This window comes from Maylandia zebra, linkage group LG1 (assembly GCF_041146795.1).
Source record: "Maylandia zebra isolate NMK-2024a linkage group LG1, Mzebra_GT3a, whole genome shotgun sequence".
Taxonomy (NCBI): domain Eukaryota; kingdom Metazoa; phylum Chordata; class Actinopteri; order Cichliformes; family Cichlidae; genus Maylandia; species Maylandia zebra.
Window position 1 is genome coordinate 27,229,480 of NC_135167.1, and position 12,952 is coordinate 27,242,431.

Genomic DNA, 12,952 nt, shown 5'->3' on the forward strand with positions numbered 1-12,952 from the left:
GAATGGCCAGACTGCTTTGAGGAGACAACAATGGTTGAAAGAGCCAGTTGTTCCAACCAAGGTATGCAGAAGAGCATCTCTGCATCACCAGGTGTGGTCTTCTGCCTGTACACAGCAGTAGAAGATCACACCTGGTACCACCCCTGTCAGCTAAGAACAGGTAATTGAGGCTACAGTTCACTAAGGCTCACCAAAACTGGACAAGAGAAGATTGTAAAATTGTTGCCTGGTCTGAAGTTTTTGTTTTGTTTTGAATTTCTGCAGAGACAACTAAATGTTAGGAGAATTTAGCATAAACAACATGAAACATAAATCCATTCTGCTTTGCATCAGTGCTTCAGGCTAATAATGGTCTAGTGGTGTAGGATATTTTCTTGGCACACTTTGGACCTCTTGGACTCAGCATTGTTTAAATACTACAGCTTGCCTGAGTATTGTTTGTGACCATGTTCGTTCTTTTATGACCCCACAATGCCAATCTTCTAATGGCTGTTTGCAGCAGGACAACGTGTCATGTCACAAAGTTCAAATCATCTGAAATTAGTTTACTGAACATGAAAATGAGTTATCTGTACTCCTTCACGGTCAAAAGATCTCAATCCAGTAGAGCACCTGTTGGAGGGGGTAGAACAAAAGAGTCTCATCTTAGATGAGCAGCTAACAAAGCTGCAGCAACTGTGTGATCCTGTCATGTCAGTATGGAGCAAACTCTCAGAGGAATGTTTCTAGCTCCTTTCTGAATATATGCTATGAAGATTTAAGTCAGCTCTGAAGTCACAAGGGGATTCAACCCATTACTAGCCAGACGTAACTGGTAAATTGGCTGGTAAGTGTACAACAAGAGCATCAAGTGATAAACAGTATTTGAGAAACCACTGTGTGGCTGCATTAGGGCATGCTGCTGAAACAGTGATAATGATAGTGCATTCAGAAGTGCTGTTTGTGTTTGCCTCATTAACAGAAGCAGGTATAATTAGCGTCTGGTTTCTCAGTTCAGCTCCATCATGTGCACTTTCAACAAAGACAGTGTAAACCGGAAGAAGAAAAAAACAAAACAAAACCTCATGCACTTTTAAATCTGAGAAAAATACATATTATTTTACATTTAACTTTGCTACTGTCCTTTTTGCCAAATAACCTAATTAGCTGTTCTTCCAGTTGTTTCTTTTTAGTGCGAGTTACTTTCAGTTTTTTGTTGCCCCTGTCCCAGCACTTCTGAGATGAACTGCTGCCATCAAATTGACAATGAGCTCATGTTTTCCATGAAATGGTGAAGTGTCCTAGTTTAAACATTTCACATTTTCTGTGTTCTGTTTTGAATAAAATAAAAACTTTTGAGATTTCCAAATTCTTACATTCTCATTTTTATTTACATTTTACACAGGTTCCCAATTTTTGGGAAGTAGGTTTGTACAATGACTTTACAGAAAACAGTTTCATTTAAAAAAAATTAAAAAAAATAAAAGCACCATAACAGAAAAAGAAAAAAAACCCAGCTGAAAATGACATTAAGACAAAAAAAAAAAAAAACTACATTAAAGCGCAAAAACAACTGACTTGCTTTGCCAGTATGTGAAAAGCCACCAAACAAAAACAAAACAAACAACAACAAAAAAAAACCCACCCCAAAACTATAATTCTCCTGCAACACCTTGACCTTTACATAAACTGTCCTGCCATCAGCTTTAATTTGCATCATATTTAGGCTTTATTTTACAGTTCTACTGTGAATCGTTTTGGGGTTTGGGGTGTATAGTCGATGTCTGATAATTTATAGTTTTTGGATACATACTTTGATATTGCTTTTGCATTTTAGGCTATATTTAGATATGCAAATAGTTCAGAATATTAAAAACTATGGCTGTCAAGAAAACAGTGGCAGTGTGATAAGATATGGCAACCTACTTTGATGATTTCTCTCTACATGTGGAATATCGCAAAGATTATCGACACAACATGTGCGACTATCAAGTTGCTCAAAGGTCAAACAGGAAGAAGAGCAACTCACAGGTACGTTGTACCCCAGATGTCAAAGACTTATTGAAGTACTATGACAAAGTAACTGTACAGTTTTTTAAAAAGAGAAAAAAATAGCTTGTAATAACAGTGAATGAATCAAAAAGGTCCGTCACTCCACTGACTGTATGACTAATTTACTCCTAGTATCAACGAGATACAAGTTATGTACACATGCATTTTCTAACCATAGCCAAGTAATGTATGCATTTTCTTTTAAAATATAGCAAATACAAAAGACACTAAAGACATTATGGAGATGTGAAAGCAATATTTTGTGATTTAACAAAAGCATAAAATGTAATCATATTGATGTGGTTTAAACTATAAATTATAATGTAACAAAAACAAAAATGCTTACTCACCCTGAGAGACTTTTCTTTTGCACCTTGTAGCGTTTGTTTCATGACTTTATCCCTTATAAGAATTAACTACCAAATAAATAGAGCTTCAGCACAAAAAAACAAAATACGCAACAAGCTTTTAGTCCAAATTTCCTTCTGAATAATTTCTTTAGACTAACAAACCAGCCGAGGGGAGTATTACCACAATTTCTTCAGAGTTACAATCATCATTTGGTTTAATTTAATTTAAAAGGTTTCCCTTCTCTCATGAGCCATTTGACCTCTATCCACCTGTATGAGAGGAAAGCATGACGAATATCTGGATTTTTCAATCTCAGAGTTTATGTCCTTCATCAGATGTACAAAGAGTTAGTCGTTTCACAGATTAAAAATATATATATATGGGCATATAAAGGGTTTACCCAGAGCCAGACAACAGGCTAATGAGTTGGCTTGCTCTCTGAAACAGAGGTCAGTGTGTTTCGCAGATGGAGGGCTCAGATGACGATGCTGTTGCCACTGCGAGACGCCTTGTCCTGAGAGAGACATACTAACTTTAGATTCACTGCACTAGCAAACAGAGGTTTTATTTATAATAGTGACTGCATGTTTGAGAAATGTGTGATACAAGTGCATTGGTGTACTTGCAAGTTTGCAAACTAAAGCAAAGTATTCCTTACAGAGTAATAATCATTTCTTCGTGCTCCTGGTTTCTGTCCCGGCTCGTACTCTGTGTAACTGGGAGGTTTATCGGACCAGCCTCCACCTCCTCTCCTTGCACCTCCCACCGCCCCTCTTCTGCTGCTTCCCTCATCTGAGCTCCAGGACCCTCTCCTCGAGTGTCGTGCTGCTGGGGGAGAGTAATTCCCTCTGGACCTGCTGTCAAACAAGTCATCCCTGGAACGGGATCGAGGGCGGTCCATGCCTTCTCGTGCCCGGCTGCGACCCCGCCCATCCAGTGACTCCTCGCTGTAGCTCCGGGGAATAGCTCTAGATCTGGTAGGTGACGGGTAACGTCTGCCCGCTCCCCCTTGCTCGTCGCGACGAGTGTAGCCACTGCGGCTGCTCTCGCTGGAACTCGGTGGCCGGGTCTTGGGCGCAGGAGGTGGAACTCTACCTAACTGCGACTCCCTTATTGGCGGAAGCGTAATGACACGACGCTCTGCTGGGCCATCGTTGAGGGCAGAGATCATGCTGGGGGGGCCTGGTGAAAATGGGACATTGACGGGCATGTGGCGGGAAGGAGGCGCATAGTGCTGGGCAGGAGGTGCATAGTGCTGGGTGTGAGGTGGGGGGGGTGGCTGAGACTGAAAGAAGAGAGAGATAAGAAGAAATAAATATAACTAAAACTTAAAAACAAAACGAAAACTGTGCCCAGGTTCAATGCTACAAATAGAGTATATACTGTTATGGTAATTGCATCATTAAAATAAATTAAAAAATATATATCAGACACTTATCGTCAATATGATAAGCCTCAGAAATGAAGTGAACCACTACAGGGAACTTCAGGTTTAGAAAAGCAGAAAATGTTCCACCATTTTAAGAATTTTTGTTTCCTGAGGAAACTAAAATTGCGAGGCTGAAGACACCAAGTCAGTTGTGACCTTCTAAAGTGTAATATTTAATTTTCTAACACAATGCTGTGATTAACGTGTTGTGTCAAGTCTGGATGTCTCTAACTATATGCATTCTTGACATAAAAAGTGAAAGACGTGTTTAAAACTAAGCAAAAAGCTCTCTCTTCACTGTGGGTTTGATGAGCCCGTCTGAAACGGTCACACTTTAATTCTCTGATGACATCAGTCAGACATAAGTCATAAAAAGTCGTCGCAACTGACTTGTGTTAGCTAAAAAAAAAACGATACAGAAAGCAAAAGTATTCAAACAAGTGCAACGCCCATGACGTAGTAGGCCATGAAGCATAGGAGCCATTACAATTCACAGATTGTTGCCTGTAAACCAGGGGTGGGCAATTCCAGGCCCCGAGGGCCGGTGTCCTGCAGGTTTTAGATCTCACCTTGGGTCAACACACCTGAATCACATGATTAGTTTGTTACCAGGCCTCTGGAGAACTGCAGGAGCTAGTTTAGCCATTTAAATCAGCTGTGTTGGTTCAAGGACAACTCCAGGCCCTCGAGGCCTGGAGTTGTCCACCCCTGCTGTAAACCAACAAATGTGTTTTTGTTTACATTAAAAGTCGTGGGAACATACCTGTAGAAGAGGACTGGTCATTTCCAACCCCCTCACTTGGTTCTCCAGGTAGTCGAGCATGTGATTGTTATTGGCTGGCGTGCGGTTACCTTGGACACTGGGAGGGGGCATGCTGTAAGCTGAAGACTGAGGAGGAGGGAGAGGCATAGTCTTTAAAGGGATGCTGCTTCCTGCAACAGACCCTGAAGACAAAAAAGAAAAGAAAAAAAAGCATTTAGAAAATTTAAGGAAACAGCAAATTATAACCTATTTAAGTCTGACACTTTAATATGTGCAGATTAATGTGTGCATGTACCAGCGTAGAGCATTGGGTTCATCTGGCTGGGGGCGGAGCTCAGTGGTGCATATATTGGTTGTCCTCCTAACCAAGGATTCATGGCCTTCTGAGCCTGCTTCACCATACGATGCTGCATCACAGCTAAAACGTGAGAACAACAATTTCTAGTATGTACAGATTCAGTGAGGCTATCTCAAAGTATATGGGCTTTTTATTTGCAGCATGATAAGGTCACATGTTTGATTTCACTAAGGCTATTAGCAATAGGTACTTTCAAACACAAATGAAGGCCTGCAGAAAGGATCTGTTAATGACCAAACTGAGTGGAGCAATGGAAACAGCAATCAAACATTCACTAGATATACAGGCAATGAAATATTCTTCCTTCCTTCATGCTTGGTTTTTTTCCTCCTCAACTCCCAAACTGCCTTATTCCTTGACTTCTGTTGTTGAAGCGCCCTTAAATGAAAGCTTTTACCTTTCTCAGGACAGCAGCACCTTTGTGGGCAGCAGGGACAGCGGACATAGCAGCAGCATATCTGAGGGCAGCACTGGCAGCAGCAGATGCATAAGAGCAGGATGAGAAGGAGGGCACCGATGATGATGAGCAACACAGTCAACCAGTCTGTAGGAAGACGAAGAAAAAGGGAGACGCTCTGTGTTCTGTGTCTTAAGAAGCAGACTAGGTTTTTGCGTATGTTACAGCATTAATAACATTAACAGAAGCTGCAGCTTCTGCTGTGTTTAATCTTATGCATTCATATTTTCTTTCTTACTGTAGACAATGAGTTTGACTTCTTTGGAAGTGATCCCACTGGTGTCTCCAGGAGCATTAACATTGCAGATATACACCCCGTTGTCCCACCACATCACCTCATTGATCACCAGATCTGCCTCTGTCCAGACAATGCAAACATACATGATTAAATTCAACTTCCTCTGTTGTGCCCTAATTTCAGAAGCTCAAAGAACTGGACAGCATTCGTCAATTCACTTCCATCTCTACAAATTAAAAGGCCATCAGGATAACATACTATTAATCCTTTATTTCTGCAAAAATGATCACATAATGAAAATGAAGGAAGAACAACCAAAAAAAAAAGTTCACAGTTATTTGAACAAAACTACCAATTCATATTGTACCAAGCATCTATTTAAAAGATTTATACAGGTGCTTCAGCTTAAAAAACAAAAAACAAAACCACAAAAAAACAAATCACATTTAGGCTCATCTTGGGGTGAACTCACGGTTTTGGATGGAAATCTTCCGTTCCTGGTACTCTGTTCCCAGTATAGGCTGGTTGCTTCCCGTTTTCTGGACCACAGTGCGTATTGTCCGGTCACGGTCTGGACAGTCATTTGATGGATCTTGTCCTAACTGTAGTTGAGCCTGGTATGCTGCAAAACCAGATGTAAAAGCTTAATAGTGCAAAGACTGACAACTGGCCAAAACATGTTACTGGCTGTTTGGGATAAAACTGGTGGTTCACAAAAGACAAGATCATCAGGTACAACCCACAAATGATCATAGATGAAATTATTATTCTTATTGAAATTGTTCATTGCAGCCTTGGGAATAGCAAAAACGAAATGTGTGCAGTAGGAAGCACCACACCAAGTGAGGTGAGAGTAAAAAAAATAAAATAAAGAACTGATTGAAAAAAAACAAACAAACAAAAAAACCCCCCCAAGAATTAGATCAAATTAATGCAGAGGGCAGAAATGCACAGAAATGTATATGCATTTAAATCTACATCTACATAGATTTCCATCTTTGTCACCGTTGCCGAAAGTTTTTTGGCACTTTAATCCCACTCTGTGGCGGCACCCCCCACCCCTCAGGTGACAGTTGCTTTTGTACCTGTGGAGTAATACTGCAGTACAGGGTCCATGCAGAAAGACTTGAAAGTCCATGTGAGAATAACGTTTTGGGGGTTTGCAGAGGTGGAGTAGTCGCAGCGGAGGACCACTTTGGCAAACATAAGCGTGCTGTACTGCGTGTAGGGAACGATCACCTGAACGCATACTGACACTGCAGAAAGACAACAGACAGAGAGTTAACCACATATAGTATTATACAATGATCCATTAGGTTACATTATTTATCAGCAAAAGTCCAGGAAGAAGAATAGAGGAAAGGAGACAATGAGTGAGAGCTACTATGAGCCAAGGAGTTAATGTCAAAGTAGCAGGACCAGAAAAACAGGTGGCACAGACAAAGACACAGGAAGTGGCCTACTGTGAAACTACCAAACAAACACTGAAAAGGTGGAATGAAACCCGATGAGTTCATCTAAGTGTGCGCATAGCGCAGTGACTCTTTCCAGAGTGGAAATAAAGAAAATCGTTGGCTTAACTTTAAAGAGTGACTCAATGGTCAGGGTCCCAAGTATCTCTAAAGTGACCCAAATATTAATAATCTCCGACAGACAAATGTTTAAATCGGTTATAAAGACGAGTAACACATAATTTGCTTAACCAACTATGAAACAAGACGGTCATGTTTGATTGCTTCATGTAAACACCTGTGTCATGTGACCGATACTTAAACTGATGTTCATTTTTGTAAGTGTTTTTTTTTTTTAACATTTTCTTGATAAACTGGTTTAGTACACTTGTTTTTACACAAACATGAAGCTAACATGTAAAAAAAAAAAAAAATTACCTTTCAGAAGCGACAGCAGTATGACAGCGACAGGAAGTCTCTCCATGATTACCAAAGGGTACAAACCCCCTCACCCCAAAACCTTCGGCTCCAAATACAAACAGAGAGGCAACACTCCCAAGATTAAAAATAAATAAAAAAATTACCACAAAAAACTCCACAAAACACGAGTTTCTAGCTTCACTTTGGTCTAACCAAAACTGCTCATTGTTTCCGCCTACGAGTGCCACTGAAGATTAGCCAATGTTTGTAGCTGATCCCTGAGACTGAGCTCATCTATGGCTCCACCCCGAAACAGGTGAGCTTTCCTGTGGCGTAGGCAGGTATAAAGCAGGAAAATGCCACGATCATTTGCAAGCGCATAAACAGATACTACCTGTAACATCTCACTGATCTTATCTGATTTTCTCTGGCTGTAGGAGTATTTTGTTTGTATGACACTGTGACAAATGTGTTCTGAACTCTAGATTCAATCTTTTGACTGGGCTGGAGAGAAACCATCCCTGGATTAGGAAAAAATATGTTCAGCTTATTCCTGTTAAGCAAATATTTGCTCTTCCAGGTGTTAGGAAATGTTTTTCGAAATCCCTTCAAAACAGCTGTGTGACTCATGAATGAATAATACAGGGGAGGGAAAAACTGAAGCTGGGCTTTGCTCTTCATGCCTTTGTTTCCTAGACTAATCAAAGTCTTCTAGTCTTTCATAAAAACCTCAACAATAATAATCTGTGTTTTAGTGAAAACAAATTACACTCATATAACCACACACAGATCCAACCTCTTTGGTATGTTCATATTCAAGTATACTTACCAACTGCGCTTGTGTAAAACTATTGTAGCTTAACTGTTCTGAATGATCAGCATCATAATTTCTTCTATTCCAACTTCCAAGTGGAAACAGGTCTAATTAACCAAGTAAGTGAAACTGGAACAATTCACTGGGTTCATGAGTTGTGCACTGACATGTTTATTAGTAGGTGTCAGGGATTAAACAAGTGTCATTATTTCCAAGTTACAAGTTAACTAATGATTTGCACTGGCTCCCTGTCAAATACCATGTTGAATTTAAAATATTGCTGCTTACCTTTACAATCATAAACAATATAGCGCCTAGCTATCTCATTGAACTCCGTAGACCATACACCCCTGGGAGAGCCCTAAGATCATCAACCCAATTACTCTTGGTACAGCCTAGATCTCGGCTTAAGACCAGAGGTGACCGTGCATTTGCCCTGGTTGCTTCTAATTTGTGGAACAACCTTCCCATTGCTATTTGTGCGTCCGACTCCATCCAAACATTTAAATCATGACTAAAAACTCACTTATTTAACCTTGCTTTTCCAGTTAGTTAATACTCCTATACCATCTTCATTTATGTGCTTACCATTATATATATCTCTTCACTTGATATCCATGTGTGTCTATTGATTATGATGTGATATTTACTCTTTATTTAACTTTTATTCTTGCCCAATTAGTGTCATTGACCCTTGGTCTTTAAGTGTGCTATATAAATAAAGTTGTTGTTATTAATTTATTGGATTAAGATCACATAAGAAGCTAAATGACTGTCGTACTGACCAATTAACTCATTATGTGTGTAGCCTACTACAAGTGTTTGTTGTGCGTTTGTAGTTAGATGGAAAGTTGCTCAGTTCTGGCACAGGCCTGCTAGTTTTATGTGCCCCCTTATTACTTTAATCCTGACAGTACATAAATATACAGTAAACGCAAAGCAGCTGCTGATTGCAGTTCATGTTCGTCAGTGTTTGCTGAATTCATTTCTGAAGTTGAGTCAGCGAATTACATTTTAAAGCCGTAAGCACTTACACATTACAGTACTTATTTCAACTTCAGTTAATTCATTCAAATCATAAACACACAAATAGACTTTAGATAAAAAATAGTAATAACAATATTTAAACAGATCCAGTGTACAAATAATTTCATAAGACAGTCTGTTCATATTTCTTTATTTGTGGGTTTTTTGCTTTTCTGTTTTCCCTGATCATTGTTACGCCTTTGTGAGTGAGGCTGATATTGTTGCACTATGTCCGTCTGGTCCTCGAAGAACTGCTTGACCTAAGGAAAAGACAGTGGGGGGGTGTGTGTTACAATCTTCATTTTAATGTTTCACTGTCAGCTGCTCACCGTCTCTGCTCTGTGAAGGTACACACCTGCTCCAGCTGTTTCTCAGTGTCATTCACATCCACACCTTCCTCTCCTCCTACCTGGCCACCAGTCATTTCATACAGATTTAAAATTGCCATCTTAATCTGTCCCAGCTTCAGTGTTTTCCTGGCAGCCGTTTCCTGTATGTTATTCCATTTCTTCTCCTGCATGAACACAGGACAACCAGAGTTCATTCAGAAGACGCCAACATCTAAGGCCGTCTTAGCACTGAAGCTGGGATTTTGATCCAGGATTATGTGTCATACCCATATTAGACCTTCAGAGTGAGTTTTCTCCAGCTTGGTCTGGAGCTGAGACAGCTGGTTGTTCCTCTGCAGCAACAGCAGGTTGTGCTGTTGCTCCAGTGTCAGCAGTGCTTTTCTCTGCTCGTCAGCCTGCTCCTGTGCCTTACTCTCCCTCTCAGAGAGCTGGCATCTGAAGTGGAGGAGACTCTCTAAATGATCCGTGAGCGCTGCCACATCTTTAAACTGCAACACAATTACACTCTCATTAAGGATGTAGCCCGAAAAGCAAATTACCATCTATTTCAAACGTGCCAGAGTTTGCCTGCGATCTGAAACAAATCCACTGCTATCATCAGCAATCGTTACCCCAAATCCCAAAAAAGATGGGACGGACTGTAAAATGCAAATACAAACTGAATGCCGTGATTTGCAAATCCCATAAATCCATATCCATCACATTCAAATTGAGCTGATATTTTTTATGAGACAGTCAAATATCTCACTTTATCCATATATGTTAAAAACAGGCATTAAAGCATCAGATGATGTACTGAATTGAGAATAATATTTGTCACATTTATTGTAATACTTGTATTCAAAAGCTACAGTACCTTAGTTATTTTGAGCAGCTGCTCCAAGAGATCTCTGTACACAGAGTGTCTCTTCACCTGATGCTCGAGCTCCTGTTTCTCCTCAGTCAGTTTGGCCAACTGCTCCTTCAGCCTCTCTATCTCCGCCTCTTTTTGAAGCACCCTTTGTCTCTCCTGCTCTGCTTTCTCGATTGCTCGATTAGCTTCTTCATCCTAGAAGCAGATTGAGGGCCTTACTTTTTTGTTCCTCCCATAACATTTATAGCATGTAACGTGATCTCCTGTCATACCTTGTGATACATGTCAAAGCTTAAATGCAGGTCTTGCATTTCCTTTATCTTCTTGTGCAACTCCTCTTCACGCTGTTGCAAACTCTCCAACACCTACATAAACCCACATAATAGGGTTAAAAAAAAAATTATGCCAAAATTTGTATGAGACTTTTGCTACAAGAAGACAAGCATGTCGCAGTTCTGGGCTGTAATGAAAGTACAGTTTAGAGATACTTATATTTTACTTGCAAATCTGAATTCTTATGCTGTCCTACTCTTCTTCTTCCCTCTGAAATTATGAGCATGGGTAGCAAAATTAAGATATTTGTATACAAAAGATATCAAGTGCTTATAAAATTAGTTACTGTACATTAAGTTGCACTGTTTAAAACAATTAAGATAAACATTTGATCATTACAGTAAAACATAAACTTAACGATCTCCATCTGTCCAGTTAGGAAGCATAAACCAATGTGAATCAATTTCACCTGCTTTAGCCCAAATGAAAGTGACAACAGGTACACTGGAGAGGCACAAATAAGACATGTCTCCAAAAAGGGAATGGTTTTGCAGGTGGTGACCACAGACCTCTGTTCTTGTCAGGAAACACCAAAACTGGCACTGATTCACACTGAGCATATTTTACACACGTTAAAGAGTCTGGAGACACTATGGCAAATGTTATGCTGCCTGCAACATCAACCAGCATGACTGGTTTGGCAGTGGGTGCATGATAGTGTGAAGATGCATTCATACTATTTGTGAATTTCAATCCAGTTGGTCCCCCTAAACGAGGTGGGTCCCTCATGCCTCCCTCATGGAGTCTGATTCTGATAGTTTGTTCAGAAACATGCACAAGTAGCATACTGGAGGTCATTTTGAAGGGCTTTAGCAGTGCTCCTCCTGTTCCTACTTAAAAGTGCAGATGCTGGTGCCCAGCTGGGTTGATGCCCTTCTACAGCCCTCTGGCATAGCCAATCTCCTATTATCTCTACTACTAAGACTGTGCTGGGAGGCAATAGGCTTCTTTTTTTCTTTGGGGGGGGGGGCACATACAGCTCCTCCAGTGGGCTGAAGAAGGAACCATCTCATGCAACCACTACTGACAAGGACACTAGCAAAAACTAAATGTACAGAAAAATCTCTCAGGAATAAAGAGAGAGCAATGGCCTGTGACCACCACCTGCAAGCTGCATAGACGTTTAAATTCATTAGTGTTGTACTGCAATGAATGATCCCTTAATTCTTTTAAAGATTATGGCATTTATATGAATAGTTCCTGATATATCATATAACATAGTCATACACTTTTACAGCAAATAGATTTTATTTATTATTTAGATTTTATTGTTAACAACACTGAATGATGGGACAGCCCTGCCACTGCCTTTAAGTGGCAGATAACTGGCTGTTTAGATAATTGTTTAGGAATTAATAGATGTTCCCAATAAAGTGCTCTTAATTCTTTGATGAAACTTAAATACATTTGTTCGTTTTTAAGATTAGAAATACTTAAACATTCAGTAGTTACAGTGCGTTGGTAAAGTTCACGCTACCCTTCAGACTGATCGTTCAGCTATCGCGAGAAGTGACTGCCTCGCGTCTCGAGAAATAATTCCGCACCTGTTTGCTTTCCTCGTACTTAGCTTTGAGCTCTTCCTGCTCTCGCTGTAATACTTGTAGCTCTACGAGGACATAGCTACTGTCGCGTCCCGCTGCTGTCCACATCCTGTTCACACACAAGCAGCGGCAGAAAGTTAGCAGCACTGACCGCTCAGATTGATGTTGGCTGGGCTTCACTCGCTCGGACGGGAAGAAGCAGCACACAAACTCACCGTGAAGCCGACTCCTCAGGCGTTAGCTGCGAGAACATGACTTTATGTGTTGTCTTTTCAAATTTCAGCCAGAGTAAACCGTACGGTCTCCAAGTTTTACTCTCCTTCCTGCAGAAGACTCACGACTGTGTAGCGTTTCTATGGTAACAGTTCTGGGAACCTGTAAAGGCGCAGGTCTCCGCGGCAGCGGCTAAAGTTGGTGCTGCAGCCGAGACCCGTAGAAAACTGCACCATTTTTGTGCATTTCATTTTATATCATACAAATGGAAACCTGCAATCATTTACATTGAATACTTAAACATTTGTAATTAAATTGTTGACT

General features: G+C 40.4%; 2 protein-coding genes across 3 annotated transcripts; both read right to left on the bottom strand.

Annotated features, from left to right (window-relative positions):
• Nucleotides 1–1,340: 1,340 nt before the first annotated feature.
• Nucleotides 1,341–7,811, bottom strand: ildr1a (immunoglobulin-like domain containing receptor 1a). The gene is made up of 9 exons (XM_004543416.3): nucleotides 7,517–7,811; nucleotides 6,713–6,883; nucleotides 6,100–6,249; nucleotides 5,628–5,747; nucleotides 5,330–5,476; nucleotides 4,870–4,992; nucleotides 4,575–4,756; nucleotides 3,041–3,667; nucleotides 1,341–2,896 (listed from the first exon to the last, which is right to left on the bottom strand). Exons 1-9 carry the CDS (start codon nucleotides 7,560–7,562, stop codon nucleotides 2,858–2,860), a joined length of 1,605 nt encoding a protein of 534 aa, XP_004543473.2. The 5' UTR covers nucleotides 7,563–7,811; the 3' UTR covers nucleotides 1,341–2,857.
• A 1,662-nt stretch (nucleotides 7,812–9,473) lies between these two features.
• Nucleotides 9,474–12,841, bottom strand: LOC101477704 (coiled-coil domain-containing protein 42 homolog). Of its 2 annotated transcripts, none has more exons than XM_004543414.5 (7): nucleotides 12,631–12,841; nucleotides 12,419–12,524; nucleotides 10,814–10,906; nucleotides 10,602–10,736; nucleotides 9,955–10,176; nucleotides 9,694–9,852; nucleotides 9,474–9,598 (listed from the first exon to the last, which is right to left on the bottom strand). In XM_004543414.5, the coding sequence occupies exons 1-7, from the start codon at nucleotides 12,666–12,668 to the stop codon at nucleotides 9,479–9,481; spliced, it is 873 nt and encodes a 290-aa protein (XP_004543471.2). In that variant the 5' UTR covers nucleotides 12,669–12,841; the 3' UTR covers nucleotides 9,474–9,478. The 2 variants fall into 2 exon arrangements, with proteins under 2 accessions (XP_004543471.2, XP_004543470.2); XM_004543413.4 differs by having other exon boundaries at nucleotides 10,545–10,736; nucleotides 12,631–12,834.
• Nucleotides 12,842–12,952: the final 111 nt, after the last annotated feature.